Source organism: Chaetodon trifascialis, chromosome 13, assembly GCF_039877785.1.
Source record: "Chaetodon trifascialis isolate fChaTrf1 chromosome 13, fChaTrf1.hap1, whole genome shotgun sequence".
In the NCBI taxonomy this organism is placed as follows: Eukaryota; Metazoa; Chordata; class Actinopteri; order Chaetodontiformes; family Chaetodontidae; genus Chaetodon; species Chaetodon trifascialis.
In genome coordinates this window covers 17,614,428-17,631,527 of record NC_092068.1, presented here as the reverse complement: position 1 = coordinate 17,631,527, position 17,100 = coordinate 17,614,428, and the positions used below count along the sequence as shown (strand labels likewise).

The following is a 17,100-nucleotide window of genomic DNA, read 5'->3' as shown; positions in this document are numbered from 1 at the left end:
GCTCATGTGTCTGTAGTTTGATAATTACTGCACTGGGTAATTATATGTTACTCCGATGAAGACTTAGAAGTGTACATAAATATTTTGGATTTATTTAATGTGGTTTTGAAAGGGTTTCATAAGCCCAACATGCGGAGGGGTTTTGCAGCCCACAGAGGAACACGGATTAAAGTCAGCACATTAAAATTGCTCAAAGTGAAGGTCTTCACACAACAGGTTCTTTTTTTTCTCTTGAATCTGCCCCATATACACCATGACCTACTTTTTCTGACTTGTTTGTGCAGAATATTTGGTCATTTCAGTCATCGATCTGAGTGGCAACTTGTCAAAATTGACTTCCGGTCCATTTTCCAACAACGGTGCACATCGGATGATTATCTGACATGGCAGCTACACAATGAGGTACGAGGACTTGACTGCTGATGACACGATTCAGTCTTTGATTAAACTCAAGTGCATTTCTTTGAGTCAGTCACACAATAAAAGCAAGATGGGAAGAAATAAAAGGAAAAAGAACGTCTGAAATGTTTATGATGCATTATTCATCACAGGGAGAAGTGTGCATCATGGGAATGAAGAGAATCTTCCAAAAACTGAAAGCAAACGTTCGATGTGTCAAGGCCAGAGATCAGTATATTTCCCAGATGTCAGACTCCTGCCCGTGCACGGAGGCAGATTTTGAGTGGTGAGTTCCCTGCTCTGCAGCTACGCTTTTCACTTCATTAAATCCAATGCACAGCACTTTATCAGTCTCCAGAGGCAGAGTCTGTGAAGCAAACCTAAGGCACAACAAGAGGAATGTTTGAACACTTACATTTTATAATTCACAACTTGTTCTGATTTCTGTTACCTTTCTATCGACAACAGATGTCAGCACTATCATTTAAAATCATGTCATGCGCTGTTTAACTGTTAAGCGTTAATAATTCTGATAGTATCTCAATATTAATATAAAAATATATTTATGATTTCAATGTATATCACAATAAGGCAAATGTGTGCAAAATCAAGATAATCAATCAGCTTTATATCACAAAAATCTTAAAACAAAAACTTAAATGACTAATTTTGTTCATTTTAGCTACAGTTTGAATGGGACAACATCATTTTACAGAATGTAACGCTGTACGATCATATCTCACTACGCAGCTGAGCTGACAGAAGATAAAGTTTTAACAATCAAATGTGTGATAGCAGGACATTGCTGCATCTCACAACTTAAATCAAGTGCACTTGAGTCGTTTAAGCTCTTCATTGTCACATGCATAACAGTTGTGGTCTAATTAGACATAGAATGAAGGAGCAGCTAAAATACAGGAATTAAATTCTATGTATCTGAACTAAAATAGATGGACAAGTATTCAGTAATAATAAAATGTATGAACTGCAATGTAAATGTCGTGCAGTAATGTAGTAAATGTATGTACATAAATGAGAACAGGTTATAGAATATAAGTAGATATAAAATAGAGTAGGTTCGCAAAATGAATAAAAGTAATGGCTGTCTGCATTAACAGCTTCTCTATGTCTAACAAGTCATAAGTTTCAGACATGGCTGTGTCTCATACTTTCTTTCATCTCCCTGATTTCACTAGTGCTAAATGAGCAGCACTGTCGACCATATTAAATATCAAGCTTAACACCACTTTATTACTAAAAGATGTGTTAAACTTTCCAGCTCTGAGCCTGTGCTTCCCTCATCACGATGAAAGGGATCTGACGATCCCTCTGACTTTGCCGAGGTGTAATTGTAGTCCGTGTAAACACACACAATGCCTTCAGAAGTTTGATACATAAAACATCAAATCTCAAAAAACTGTGAGCCGTGAAAAGTTTTCACGCACCTCTATTCACAGCAGGCGTGCGCTCGTTGTGTATGATTCTGTTTGAGCTGAGTAATTGTATTTGGTGTTTTAAATAAATGATACTGAATCTCAGTAACACCTCTTTCTCTGTGTTTGCTGTTCCACCTCACACAGCGACTATGGCTTTGAGAGGCAGAGTGATGGGAGCTGCTCTCCGGCTTTCTGGTTCGTTCCTTCAGCCACATCTAGAGACTGCATCACGGGGGACAGCTTCCTCAACACCACGGGGTACACCTGGTTCATTTGTACTGACAGCAGTGAAGGGAGGAGTGGGTGTACACATGCCCTCTGTTACACATACTTTTCTGCAGTGGTGGAAAGTGCAATTATTCAAGTGCTTGAATAAAGTTTTGATGTACTTTGAGTAGATCCATTTTCTCCTACTTTTTCCTCATAGTATTTCATACCCTACTACATTTATTTGACAGCTGGATTGGTTACTTTTTAGGTGGAGATTTTGCATAAAAAACATTTGATAAGCTTGTAAATTCAGCATATTGTGAGTAATGAACCCATTTCCTTTTGTGACCTCTTTAATGTCTATGAGGCACCGAAGAGACGTCTCTCTTAGACTGAGACTTGAATCCCAATTTGGGAATCTCCTCTAAACTTCTCAGATATTTTCATCTAAATAACAGTTTGAGACTCAAAGAGGTAACAGAGTACTAGCAAATGTAAAACTTTTGATACTTAAATTACATTTTGCAGATAGTACTTTTTGTACTTTTACTTGGAATGATTTTTTTTTTTTACACTGTTGTATTGGCACTTTTACCCAAGTATAGAATTTGAGTACTTCTTCCACCACTGTATTATGTGTGAAAATGGTTGCTTGCACACTTGACAGTATCCATGAAAAGTTCTCAACGTTTGAAACAGCGGAAAAAAAACAAACAAACATGCATACATATTTTAAATTCTGTATATAATGTAGCCCAGGGGGTAGTTCTACAGCTGTTAAAGTCTGTGGATTATCTTAGCTCATTTTAGAAAAACAACAACATGCTGCAGCTAAGATAGCTTGAAAACTAGTTAGCAAGCGAGTAGAAAAATAGCTAAAATTAGCGCTTGTGTTACATGTCTGCTTTTCCACTCGTGCAGTACTCATTTGTGTCTTTTTGGGTCTTTCATGGATTCCAGATATCGTAGGGCTTTGTCTAACAACTGTACTGAGGGAACGCTGCTGAAGTACAGCCCCAGACGACAAAAGTGTCCCAGTCAGGCCCCCAGGGGCCTCCAGCTCTTCACCAGCGAGGGAACACTGGTAGCAACACTGGAGAAGAATGTCACTTTCTTGGTCTTTCTGGAAGAGGTGCTGACTTCACTTAAACAAAGCAACAGTAGTGTATTACGGGGGATACCTGTAGTCTGCACGCTTTTTCTTATCTGTATATTGAGATGCTGGCGGAGACGTAGCACAGAGGCTTGAGCACCATATCAAATAACTATGCAGCGACATGATTTACCACTTGACCTCGTTCTTGTAGATATTATAGAAAATGCGCGAGGACGCTGACAGAGAACTGAGGCTGCAGTGTGAGTGACAGCATGGCTTTTTTTTTTCTTTTTTTGAAGGGTCTCAGCTCCACGACAAGTGTGACGGTGGACTTTGGCGACGGGACCGCCATATCGTACGTTAACGTGAGCTCCATCGATGACGGGGTCAAGCATATCTACAGTAAAGTTGGCATCTACCAAGTTTCTGCTACAGCCACCAACACTCTGGGCTTTGACAGGGTGGTACTCTATCTCCACGTCTCCTGTGAGTAAATGCGTTGATATTAAAGAAATAATAGACTTTTACTTTAAGGGAATTAGCATAAAATGGTTGTTTATACTGTCAGTAATGATTAACTGGCTGACAGTACCTGTTTCCTGCCACATGAAAATCATATCATAAAGACAACGCTATCAGATATTGTCTCCATCCTTTATCACACCTGGTTCAACAGCCTTCAGACAGGTGAAAACACTTCAACTTATGAGCCCTTAGAAAGAAAACAACAAAATATTTGGGCAAAGACGCTCACGACTCATCTGCAACTTCAAATTGGTTCATTAAAGAGAGACTCCATCCAAAATTCCCAATCCGAAGTTTTGGGTGTCTCTCACCCTGTGTGGGCGGGAAAGACGGCTGCTTGTTGTTTCCTCATTGACAGTGAAGGGCAGCAGTGGTCAGTTTGAATTCAGCTCATTATAATGGATACCAGCAGTGGCATTTTCATGAAGGCAAAAAGCATCAAAACATCCACAGACACTTTCCGATCCACTCCCGCAGTCCAATCTTCTCCACTGTCTGCCTACATGCTCATTGTGTTCCAGACAGCCACTGCTGTGCCAAAACATGACGGAATACGTGACTTATGTTGGAAATTTGAGCATCATGAAAGCAGCATTTAGCCAGGATTCTAGTTTCTGTGTTTCCTCTCCAAAGGTCAGCTTGAGCAGGTCCAGCTCTCGTCTCCTTCTGTTGTTGTCAAGAACAAAGCAGTGAACCTCACGACAGTGTTACGCCCCAGCAATGTGGGGACTGTCACCTATTACTGGTGGTTTGATAACAAAACAGAGGTAAGCCTTACTTTCTTGTTCTCCTCCGTGCAGCGTGTTAACTGAATGACATGATAGATAAGTCACAACACATCTCTCTCTCTGTGTCTCTTTGTCTTTTAGCCTGTTGTGACCTTGGACGGAGTGATGTCCTTCACTTTCTCCAAGGAGGGAAGTCACACCGTCACCGTCCAGGCTTCAGTGGGCAACACTGTCCTTCAGGACCAAATGACTGTGGCAGTTTATGGTGAGTCATATATAGTTTTTATATTACTTATTTCCCCTTACTCAATGTCACTTAAACAGCCTTGAAGTAGAATAATAAAATTAAAACTTTAAAACTCTTCAAATTGAATGAATCAATAAAAATCTTCAAAGCCTTTTGAGCTTAAAACAAAAAAAAAAAAAGACTTTTCTGGAGCTTTTGTGATCTACATCAGTGGATAGAGTTTGCTTAGTTCCCATGGTGATGGTTTAGTTTCATGGCATTTGACCATCTGATAGTAGGTGGAGGCACACACATGCACACACACACACACACACACACACACACACACACACACACACACACACACACACACACACACACACGTACTGTATACTATACGTGTGTGTACACATGCAAACACAATTATAATAATTACTACAGGCCTATATAGTATATCAAGATTCACATAATGTCTTTTGTTCCAGTTTGAAATAGTTTCTAAATGTTTCCATAAATCAAAATCCGCATTAATATGCCAGATTCTGGAACATTCCTCAGGCTTCTCTTTGATGTTGATGAAAGAGCTGGCAAAGTAGTGGCTGTAGTGAATAGCAATGCATATAGTAGCTCCCAGTGGTGAGAGATCAATATATATCTTGACTGTCTTGTCTAGTAGTACCTAATAAACAAAGTCATGGATTTAGTGATAGATAATGATGCTAAATGAAGTTAGAAGATCACAGGACCGAAAAATAACTTAAGTTAGAAAGTTAGAAAAGACAATTCATTCATCTTAGGCAGCTTTGCATAAGATTCATCTTATCTTATTCATCTAATGCAAGGATGCATTATCTTATTCATCTCATGCATTTTTCCATGAGATGAATGGGTTATAATGTGCAGCACCTTCAAAATAATTAACTGAAGTTGTAGATCATGAACATTTATAAACTTAGAATAGACTTAGAATATCTCCAGTTCTTTTCAATTTGCCTCTCACATTACCAGCCTCCATATTTTCTGCTTAAAATACAGACTCAATCAGGGACAGGGTTGTATGAAGTATGTGATTGCTGTAAAGAGGGATCCTCTGTCATGATGTTAGGCAGAAGAAAGGTCTGAATTAGATTTCTGCCTGGATTTCAGATTATTTCCGGTCACATGTTTTGGCATTTTCTTCCAATTTGGACGAGCTGAACCCCGGGGTGTCTGAGTGGAGAGAGGACATCGGCAGAGTGGTGAAGAGCTCCATGGTTCAGGTCAGTGCTGCAGCTGCTAGCTCGTATTATGAAGACCATAACATAATCAGGAATGAACTAAACTCCAGAAGACCTCAGTCAGATTTTGGCAATTAGCAGCTTTGCACCAGCCTGGAGAGAAAAACTGAAGTCTCTGTCCAGTGAGCCGGTGATATTCCATTCTTGGTTATGCTGCATTTCTAATGTATGCATGTGGTTGCGTGTCAAGTGGTGCACTCCACCACTTGCAGTGTCTTTGACCTCACTTGCTGTGTAATTAGTTGTTAACCTCGACATGTTGACATGGCACATCGCCCAAAATGATTATTACCAGTACACGCTTTCAACTGAGCTTGTCAAAACACTAAAGGGCAGTAAAAGCACGGGCTTGACAGTTACCGTTTGCTCTTTAAAGACCTGAATGCCAGCGCCTCGAGAGAACGCCAGAACCTTAAGTTAAGAGCCTAACTGTGGTTAAATGTGCCTGTTTTCCCTCTCAAACAGTGTAGCAGGTTATGTAAAAGACCTGAATCCTGAGCTTTATATATAACCTACAGTAGCCCTCAGTATGAAACATTCACTTTGACCTTCTGTCTTGTCAGATATGACCACGGTTTACACCAGGAAACTGACAGGAGACCTCTGGTTACGGCATAAATGCACTAAAAGCCCTGGCATTTGCCAAAGACTGTCACATTGAACTTGCATGTTTCAGCTGATCCGTGCATTATATCTTGACAGTGACTGGTACTTAGGCAAATGATACATGAAGCAACAAGCCAACAGCATTTGCTCATTAATACAGGCGAGTCCTGATCATATTTCATGGCCAAAACACAGAATATCAGCCCAAGCAGTGTCAAATGAAAAACCCTTTTAATGAGGTTTTGTTGTTTTTGTTAAAGGTCACAGGAATCAGTGAGGATCAGCTCCTGGTCACGGTGCTTCCAGGCCTCCCAACCACAGCAGAGGTTTTCATCGTGCCTGAGAGGAGGTCGAGACACGGAAGCATGGATGAAAAGTTGCCGCACCTGGATCAGGTACGGTCTCGTCAAATCATTTTAATGTCCCCTGGCAGATGCTCAGCACAATGTAGTTTTCTGCGATAATTAAAACGACACAAAAGCAAGCTGAAGGAAGTCAAGAGAGCATCTCTCGAGAGAATGTCCCTGGAGAATATGTCCTTGCCTTTAGAGTGTCATACAGCACTACTGAGTCACTGTAAGCTCCATTGTTGTATTAAAAAGAGAACATACTTTATGATGTCTGGATAGCTCTCTCATCAGAAGGTTACATTTTAGTTTGCAGCTTTATTTAATTTTTTTTAAATGAGTGGGTTGACAGCAGCACAGTACAGTAAAACTGTACAGACTCATGGTCTGCTAGTCTGCACGTACCGCACAGATACAGACAGTTTTTTCAATGTATTTTATAGATTTGTTTACATCGCAGCTAAGATAAGATAACGGTCAATTTGTCAATTAATTTCGTTGACAGTTGCAGTCCAGTCGTCCTTTGTCGGAGGATTTGCCTGCAGCCATTTGCGTGATAGCTTTTGTGCTCGTAGCCAAAAGTATCCTGTGCCATGAGTTTATCCAGGATTTCAGCCTGACATAATGTAACAAAAGAGCAGTCAACTTCCATTCCAGATATTCCACATATATATCATCTCGTTCGCGGTCTCTTGCCAAAATGAAAAAGACAAATCCAGAAAATTTAAAAATGGTCATTTTGTCCCTGAGAACCTCTTTGTGTAAACTCCAATTTTCATCGTCTGGCTTTCATCATATATTACTGCAATCGTCCTCAATCATCCTCATTTCTCTGCTGGACAGTCAGGTCGTTCTTGGAGTTTTTGTTTTCCATTGTATAATCCTGATTTCTTTAATCTGGCATGCATCAATGAATATGTCAACTAAATCAGCTCCACTTTCTTTATCTTAATTGACTTAGTAAAGTAATATCTGGCCTCAAGATGTCTGAAGAACTTTCTTCAAGGTTGTGTGCACTTAAAGAAAAGGTTCCATGTTAACTGTGCTGTAATTATGTGTACTGTGTGAACAGGTACTTGTACTTGCACAGATCCCTCCCCTCTATCTCTGACTACATGGGAAGGTGATTTTTGGTTTTTATATTCCCTGACCAAGTTTTCCTCCTTTATTTATTCTCTCTCTTATCTCTCTTTTATAAGAGGCTTAAGGTCAAATGCACTTTGCATGATCACTTATTTTCCAAGTGTTTTATATTGTACATACATTTGAATCCATTTCTCTGCCTTCCAGACAGCCACTGGTTGCCATTCTTCTCAATGCGGTATGAAAATCAACTTGGAGAGACTTTAAACTTGTTTCGGTGAGGCAATACATCACAATGAGCATCATGTCTGCATTTATTTTTGTCAAAGTTACATTATCGTTGCATGGTAACACAGTTTTAAGTGCGGCTTTATTTGGAAAGTCTGCACTCCATCGTCACGCAACAATAAGGTTAACTTTGATAGAAATAAATGCAGACATGATGCTCATGGTGATGGATTACCGAAGTCAGCCAAGTTTAAAGCCTCTGCAAATGTATGTTCATACCACAGTGAAATGAATGGACACCACTGGCTGCATGGTAGGTAGGAGGGACACTAAATTATTTCTCGGAAAAGGTCAATGGTAATGAAGAGTATACATTTCTTGTAGCAATTGGCGTAAAAGATGCAAAAACTCCAGTGTGGTTCATTAAGTCAAAGCACACAGAGAACAAGAAGAATATGTTTTGTATCACTCCACTATTGTTAGCATGCAAACACATAGGACCCATTTCATCTCATATAGCTCCATAAGACACCTCATTTAGTTTCCAGATTGTAGTGTAAACTCGTAAGATTCCCCCTGGAGCCATTCAATCAAAGAACTGCTACTCAATTTTACTGTATTTGTGGTGTTATAATGGTTTAATCATGCAACACAAGCTTAAATTGTTAGTTTGGTTTCGTTTTCTTCGGCGCCAAACAAAAAGCAAGATTGCACTCATTGTATCGCAGAGGATCAAGCTTTAAGAAATGAAATTTTGCATCTTTATTGCTCAAGTGCTGAATGATTTAATGCCCCCACTCATGCACTTCGCATTTCAAGCCCTCCTAAAGAGTAATACATTATGCGAACACTAGAGGGCAATGTCTTCCCATGTAAAAGCACCGAACCGGCATCCATCAGAGCAATGAAATGATACTCAAAAAGCATCTCACTACGTTGTAGACTGACTGCCACCTTTTTAGAAGTTCTTTCTCTTAAAAGACGTGCATAAACCTTTAGATAACAGCGCCATTATCATTTCAAGCTACGGTTCCTCACAATAATCCTGGATCTTAAAAACATTCTCTTATCATGCCGGAGAAAGCAATTAAACATTTAAACAATATAATAACAGGGATGTTTTTAAAAGCAGCAGCCAGGCAAGCTCATTTATTCATCGTAACGGATAGGACCTCGATGGATCACAAGTAAACATAATTTTACTGGCTCACAGTCAGTCTTGAACTAAGCTAATAGGTATTTAATTACATTGATGCATCATATAATTGGCACCATCGAGAAAGGAGACAAACTGGGCCAGGCGGCCTGGATTGGGAATTAAAGAGATGTATTTATCTAAAGCCTGTCTGATTACCTGGCAGAACCTCACAGACAATAGGGTAATAAATCTTCAGTTCACTGTTCTCATCTCCTGTGAATGACTTGCAGTGCGGATGCACTAAGTGAGCATGTGCCCACACATACACACGTGCATGTGTGTGGTGAGTGTATGTGTGGAACAGCTTATTAAAATGTGTAATAGATTTACTGACCCTGATATGCCACTAGAACAAAAAGTAATTATTCATACTGTGTAGAGCAGTCTAATTTTAACCAGTGGAAAGATTTTAGAAAGAGCGAGATGGAATTAGTGAGGCATGGCTAAGGACTCAAATGGGCTCTGGGAAGGCATTTTGGTCTCTTGTTAAATGACTGCTTCATCTAGGTGTGAAAAACAGGGGAACTTGAGGCACTTCAGGGGGAGAAAAATTAAAACTGCAATTTCATGATATTAGAACATAGTTTGATTTCCAATAGCTTTGCCTCACTGAACTTTTAAATCAGTAAATCACATTTCTAAGGTTAAAAAAAAAAAGCAGATGAAAAATTCCCAGTTTTGATCGAAAAAGCAAAAGATTAATTTTTTTTTAAATGTCACTGCCACACCATAAGCAGAGCGCCCTTTTACCTGATAGGGTTTCCATCGCCAGTAAAAGCCTGCTGGGTTTCGGTGCAGCAGGTTTGGTTTTTCAGTGTCATATCAACATTTGCTCCTCTTTAGAAGGAAGCAAAAATTGTGATTCATAATTCAGGCTGTTGGATGAAATGACTGCGTTTGAAATATTGATGACTGTGGAATATTGCTGTGCAGCCGCTGCTGACAGAGTCCTCCTGCTCTATCACTCCTCATAGCTTTCTCAGGTTCTGCTAAGTGCTTTGAACCAAGACCTCATCCAGATCACACTCAAACCAGGGGCACAGGTGAACGTGTATGCCACAAGGCTGTCACCAGGTGAGTCTGCCACACACCTACCTGAACAAATGGTGGTCCGGTCCATTTTGGGAGAAAGAGGGTGGTAGTTTTTGCAGTTCTTCCACTTTGGATGGATCCAGTTTACAAGGGAACAAAAGAACTTTTAATTGTCTTATTGTTTGTTTTTACTATACAACCCACAGCCCAAAAAAGTTGGGACAATGAGTAAAACATATAAAACAGAATGTGATCATTTGCTGATCCTTTTTGACATATGCTCAACTGAAAACAGCCCAAAGACAATATAATTAATGTTCGGCCTCATCAGCTTCATTGATTTTTGTAAATATCTGCTTATTCTGAGCTTGATGCAGCAACACATTTCAAACAAGTTGGGACAGGAGCAACTAAAGACTGGGAAAGATGTGGAATGTTCCAAAAACACCTGTTTGGAACATTCCACAGGTAAACAGGTTCATTGGTAACAGGTGATAGTATCATGATTGGGTATGAAAGGGGCATCCTGGAAAGGCTCAGTCGGTCACAAGCGAGGATGGAGCGGGCTGTAAAACCGTTTTCAAATGATCGCATTCTGTTTTTATTTATATTTTACACAGCGTCCCAACTTTCAGGGGTTGTAGGGACTCAGAGCATTACTGATAAGATAAAATGTTAATTGTACATTTGCTCGCTCAGTAATTCTCGCATATTATCAGGAAATCAAGCCAGCAGTGATTCTACATTGTTATTTAATAGCTTTAATTGCTATAGGATTTATATTCATATATAATTAAAAAAAATGCATTTGTCTTCATTTGGCCTGCACTCATTCTCTCTTTCCTTCTTTCTCCTTCTAAGCTCCTCTTGTGGACAGCAGCGATAGTGGCCACAGCGGCACTGCAGTCATCATGCTCGTGTCAGTCGTGCTGATGGGCTTGGCCGTCTTTGTAATATATAAATTTAAAAGGTGCGGCGTGCTGGATAGAATACATTTGTAACTAAATATACTGTACGGCACATAAGGTTAGCAAGTATGCGTGAAGATTAAGATTATTTTCCGACTCGCATCACTGCAAACATCTATGATGAGGTAGATGTTATTGTTGTGTGTGTGTGTGTGTGTGTGTGTGTGTGTGTGTGTGTGTGTGTGTGTGTGTGTGTGTGTGTGTGTGTTGCATAAAGACCTGGTTTAGAGCCGGCACCATTATCTACAAGCAAGCAACCTCACCGCCGAACTCCTAAAACTTTCCACCAGTATTCAGACTCCATATATCTCTGAGTTATGGACGTCCGCGACACAATAATAGCTCGAGGAATAAGACAATTCCCCTCTGTCTCAATCTGCGGAATATTACAGGGAATGACAGTCTAATCAATTCTCCCAGAGAGCTGAATGGGTGTCAGAGTCCTGCAGTTATCAATATTCATCTAACTGACAATGTGAGGGTTGACCTTTCGGAAATGCTAAACACAGCCATTCAAGGTGAGGCATACTCTGCAGAATGGCAGGAAAGGTTGAGGAGATAAGTCCTGAGACAACATATATTATACAGTGAGGGACATACAGTAAATAGCATCCTCTGCTGCAGGTAATCCCTTGCCAATCACAGGGGAACGGTCGAGTTCCTCTGCGGTTTGTCGAATTTTACTCATTATGAAAGTAAAACACTGCTTAGCTTTAACTTTCGGGATCATAATTACTACATTAAGAAGTCAACTTTGAGTTTCTAAAGCTGCCTCAAATGCCACAGCACCAGCTGCAGCTCAAAATCACAGGGGGAGGATCTGAAATTAGAAATGCAAGATGTTAGTTTTAAGCAGAATTGGGGATGCATCTGAGGGGATGAAAAATTGATTGAAAAGTGAGGTGAACAATATGAAAGTGAGAGAGCAATGCCCAGTGGACTGCAAAATGCCCTAGTTTCCAGCTTTCAAGCAATCCTCTCCCATCCTTAACAGTTAAAAATAGTATGTGACACATTATGCATAGTGGAAGCATTAGTGAAACAGACCTGATGGCAGGTTTCCACGAACTTTCCGTTTTTTAATCTTTTTTTCTTCCCTTTCTTTCCCCTGCATGACCTACAGGAAGATCCCGGGCATCAACACATACACAGCGGAGCAGCCTGACAAAGAACAAGAGGTCATCCCGACAGTGACCTCCATAGCCGTCCCAAACCCTGAGGGGGACAAGCTGACCTCGCTGGATCATGTGGATGTACAGTTGGACTCAAAAAGCAGAGGTATTAATGTGCCTGTTTTCTCCTTTAAGTGACTGTCATTCCTCAAGCATACGCAGGGTTTTATTCAGATTGTTATTTTCTGATTCTTATGTTAAAGGTCTACTTCTATGTAGCGTTTCTAGCACTTATGAAAGTAATCATTAAAGTAATCACGGCCGACTCTCAGTTCTCAAAGCAAGAAAAGGGGCAGCACCAACATTTTGGTGCACTGAGTATAGAACCCGCAGAATTACTTCAAGGGTCAATTCACTCAAATGACAAGGAACATTTTCTTCCAGCCATTAGCTTTACCCCGCAGGGTGCTGGAGCCAATTCCATTTGATGTTTTCTTAATTACATTTAGTGGCATCCAGTGGTTTTATTTGCCCAGGTTTTCAGATATCCATCTCTGAGATTTGTTGAATTTCGCTGGTAGTGCCAACAGCATCAGAAAACCCCACAGATGCAGACAATTCAGCACCATCGCCTCTCTCCTGGAACACTTTGCTCATTACTTTGGATAATCCACAAAGTACGCTGTCAACTGTTTTCATTTGAAGTGTTCCTATAAAAACTGTACAGTGAAGAGCAAAGCCGTGAAGGAACGGTCACACTACACGTTCTTCACTTCAGCTGAAGTACGCGTGAGGAAATCGAGTGCTCTTCCCGTTTCTTTGCAATCTCCCGGCCAGCTCCAGTTCAGCTCTTGGGTCAGACTTTCCTTTTTTGAACTTTTACTTGCAACTTTGCAGAAACACTGATGCACTATGTTTGGAAATATTGCCATTATTCTTGTTAATTAGTACAGTAGAGTTGGCAATTTGCACACACAACATTTAGCTTTACCGGTTGCTTGTAGACAGCCAGGGAGATGAAGGGAAAAAGCCTTTTATTAGGATTCACTCAAAGCTTGTAGCGTATCTTTTCTGTCTGCTATTCTAAGTGAAGTTTTGCATCTAAACATATTATTTGAAAGCATAAAGAAGAACATATAATGCTAGAACTTCTTTTTATTTTGTGTATGTTTTACTGGAAGTTATCTTTACATGGAAATAAAAACGAGCTCGAAATGTGCCATCAACCTGTTTTGTTCGATATGACTCTCCCAAACTGTAAACTGTAGCGTCGCTCTCATAAAGCACTTACATTTGGCAATTGATCTGCTCATATCAGAATCAGAATCAGCTTTATTGGCCAACTATGCTTGCACATACAAGGAATGTGAGTTTAAACAGTGCACTCGATGCACTTGCATAGGAAGAAGACATAGAAAGGACTGAACAATAAGCTAAACAGTGCAAAAATAAACAGCAATATATGCAGAGAATGGTGGGGCAGTAAATAATATATACAATGAAATGTACACTGCGTGTTGACAGTGGCAGTGAGTGATGAATGTGCATGTTAAAAACTGCATTTTTGGATGATTAATGACCAGTCACTGGATGTTTTGATATCAGAGGGTTAGTGATACTACATGAGGGTGATGGCTGTAGTGCTGAGTGTCGGGGCAAATTGATTGAACAGGAGGCTAATGTGACCATACCTTAACCAGGACATTGTTTCTCTTTCTGCTGTGAGCACCATAAACACTTTGTTTGCCTCCTTGAAACCCGAAACCACATGAAACCAAAACTATCTGCATGGTAAGATATCACAAGAGTGAGAAAATCAGTTTTTTGGTGAAAATGTGTGAATTCACCTTTTAGCGTAGCAAATAAAGTTGTTGCAGAGGTTGTGACAGTATATTAAAGACTGCACTGGCAAAGAGTGACAAGTTGAAGCTCAGAGACAAGGAAGAGATGCTACATAGTCACTTAATGTTAAGTGCTGGTGCGATTCTTCCTGCACCTGTATTATCATATGAGTTGCCAAGATACAGTTATTATGCGCTGTATATTTATGTATTTGCCAACCTGAGTTTGTCACAGCATGGTATTAGTATTCACAGATAAGTGAGGCACAATCAAGAGCAAGCGAAAGTGATGAGAATGTCTAGGTGAATTATTTGACCCAATAAAATAATTAGTGCATCAGGAAAGACGCGGAGTGGTGAAAGCATTTTCATCAAGAAATATCTATGGGGTTGCGGTTGATTTACCTCCAGCCGTAGATAAACAATCGACCCATCCAAGATAAATGTGTTTGCCTGCAAAAATACACCCGTATGCAAATAGCTACATAAAATTCCTCCTCTGTCTCTTTCCTCTTTTCTCCCTTGCCAGGCTACCTGCCATCTCACACAGACATCAAGCTCTCTGATGAAGCGCCCCATGTGTTTTAATGTTGAGAGTCTATGACCGACTCGAAAGCAATACATCTTCTTTGGCAGTTACTTCCAGCAAGCTATGAAACCACGGTCACAATGAATGGTCTCGAGTGTTTTCCTACCCATGCATGGATGGACCAGTTCACACTGTGCTGCCTAATCCCTCTGAGGAGACTGTACAGATTTATACTTGCTTCTTGAAAAGGGACACTTTTTGACTGAAAATACTTGTATTTTTGCAAGGACATTGATCTTTTTATGTAAATAATGTACATCCATAATGGAAGAAGTAAAAGTTATTTGTCTCAGCTGGTTACAGCTGCGTCTGCTCAAATATGAAAATATCAAACGGCGGAACACAACTGATGTATAATAATATCTCCAAATATGCTCCAATTTCTGTTCTTTGGGCTTGTGTTTGTGAAGTTTACTTTGTTCAACTATGTGGAAATAGCTTATCTGAGTAAGACAGTGAGGGAAGCAGATTCATTAAGCTCTGTACAATCAGTAAATCTTATCACCAGATTCTCATCAAATGAAAGCTTGCAATATCCAGGAGATGAGGGAGGGTTTCTAGTCCCAGATCTGTGTATTCCATCAAGCCTGCCGCTCAAAATGTTATATATGTCATAACAAAAACAAGAACAGAAAATTAAAGTGGATATACTGGATAGGTATTCACAGTAGATGAGAAACTGAGCGACCCCTCTTGCTTAAGTGACACTGGAATGAATGCTAACATCATAAATGTTAAAACATCCTAAAAACAGATTGTACACAAGTATCCTGTCAAATCTAAATCATGCATATGGACTGTTATTGCAGCAGCAATCTTATATTCATTAGTTTAACAGTCAATTTGACTGTTAAACAATGCAGTGACTTTTAAACTTGTGCTTTTTTTTTTTTTTTGGTCGCCCGGAGCATTTCTTGTACATTCGGGTTTCTTCAAAGTCAACTCAATTTTCTGAATAATGCCTGTGTTAACAAAGAGCGATACAGCAGCAAAGACTTGCTGTAATGCAGTAAAAAGTGCTACGGTGCCACATCTGTATTTTAATGAATTTCTTATTAGTTCTGAGATTTATTAGCAGTTTGTCTTCTAGATTTAGTTAGAAGTGCTTCTTGACACAGATACAAAATATTCTCACTGTGAAGGTCGTGGTACGCCAACACCGAAAATACACCGAGTTTGAATGGAAAGACTTTCTGCTTTTAGGCTGTTTTAAACACCTTTTTTTTTTTATTATTATTATTCGGGACTGTTTATCTACCATGATGATACCAGCGTCTCCACATGGCATTTCCTCAGTTTACAGTGATGCAGAGGAGCCTGCAGCCTGTTCTCGGTTTGCCCCCAAGGACTCAGCGGACAAAAGGCTGCAGATTTGTTCATCTCCTTCGCTGCGAGGGACACAGAGATAGAGAAGACGTATCTCCTGTCAACAAGGCTCAGCCTACGCACAGAGCTTTGGTCAGCTGCTGTCTCTTTGGGATAAGTACTGAAGTTCTTCTTCATCAAACTTTTCTTTTTAAGTGTTGTCAGCATCATATGTCAGTAAGACAAATTGACTAGAGGCTTCTCCATACTTCTTCCCTCCAATCCTACCATTGAGCCTGGAGCGTAAATGAGCTCGTGCTGGCCATCAGACGGAGCAGTGATCAAAACGCGCGTCTCATTTTGTGCTTGTTAGATATTTAGCAAAGTTTTCTCGCAAGTCCCGATAATCAACCTGTGAATACGATTGTGAACATATTTGCATGTTTTTTTTTCCTCTTTCAAGATACTTAAAATACGTCTTAATTAGGAAAAAAATGAAATGTATTTTCCGTTTCTCAGACGCTCATTAATTACAAGTGATGTGATTATTCAGTGGGTTGTTTCTGTGTCGTTCATTTGATCTTGCAGAAGTAACCGTGGTTGCGGAATAAAGCAGAAACACAACATTAATGCAGCGTGGCTGGTTGTTAAACTCATTTCCCACAGCATAAATAGATTATTTTTGCTGTCTTCGATCTGTTGAAGTGTGTTAATTGTGTTTGACCTTTTGATTTAGTCAATCAGCAGACTTCGTGAAGGGCAAAACTACGACTCCACCTCGGCCGCCTGCGAGTCACAAATTGGTAGTTTTGAACAACAGGCGCTTACACTTTGTTGAATTTGTTGCTTTTTCTGCTTTGTCTCTAACAAGTGTTGCCTAGCATGCTTAAAGTT

At 40.0% G+C, this 17,100-nt stretch overlaps 1 protein-coding gene across 1 annotated transcript in view; it reads left to right on the top strand.

The window, feature by feature from the left end:
• The window catches only part of LOC139340930 (VPS10 domain-containing receptor SorCS1-like), a 49,019-nt gene extending 32,180 nt beyond the window's left edge, over window positions 1–16,839 (top strand). Inside the window, exons 15-27 of the mRNA XM_070977084.1 lie at window positions 285–402; window positions 552–685; window positions 1,980–2,093; window positions 3,006–3,177; window positions 3,441–3,627; window positions 4,300–4,433; window positions 4,536–4,659; window positions 5,767–5,879; window positions 6,764–6,898; window positions 10,334–10,433; window positions 11,253–11,361; window positions 12,483–12,637; window positions 14,842–16,839. Coding sequence (XP_070833185.1) covers window positions 285–402; window positions 552–685; window positions 1,980–2,093; window positions 3,006–3,177; window positions 3,441–3,627; window positions 4,300–4,433; window positions 4,536–4,659; window positions 5,767–5,879; window positions 6,764–6,898; window positions 10,334–10,433; window positions 11,253–11,361; window positions 12,483–12,637; window positions 14,842–14,900 — 1,654 coding nt within the window. The 3' untranslated portion in view covers window positions 14,901–16,839. The remainder of the gene's footprint in view (window positions 1–284; window positions 403–551; window positions 686–1,979; window positions 2,094–3,005; window positions 3,178–3,440; window positions 3,628–4,299; window positions 4,434–4,535; window positions 4,660–5,766; window positions 5,880–6,763; window positions 6,899–10,333; window positions 10,434–11,252; window positions 11,362–12,482; window positions 12,638–14,841) is intronic.
• Window positions 16,840–17,100: the final 261 nt, after the last annotated feature.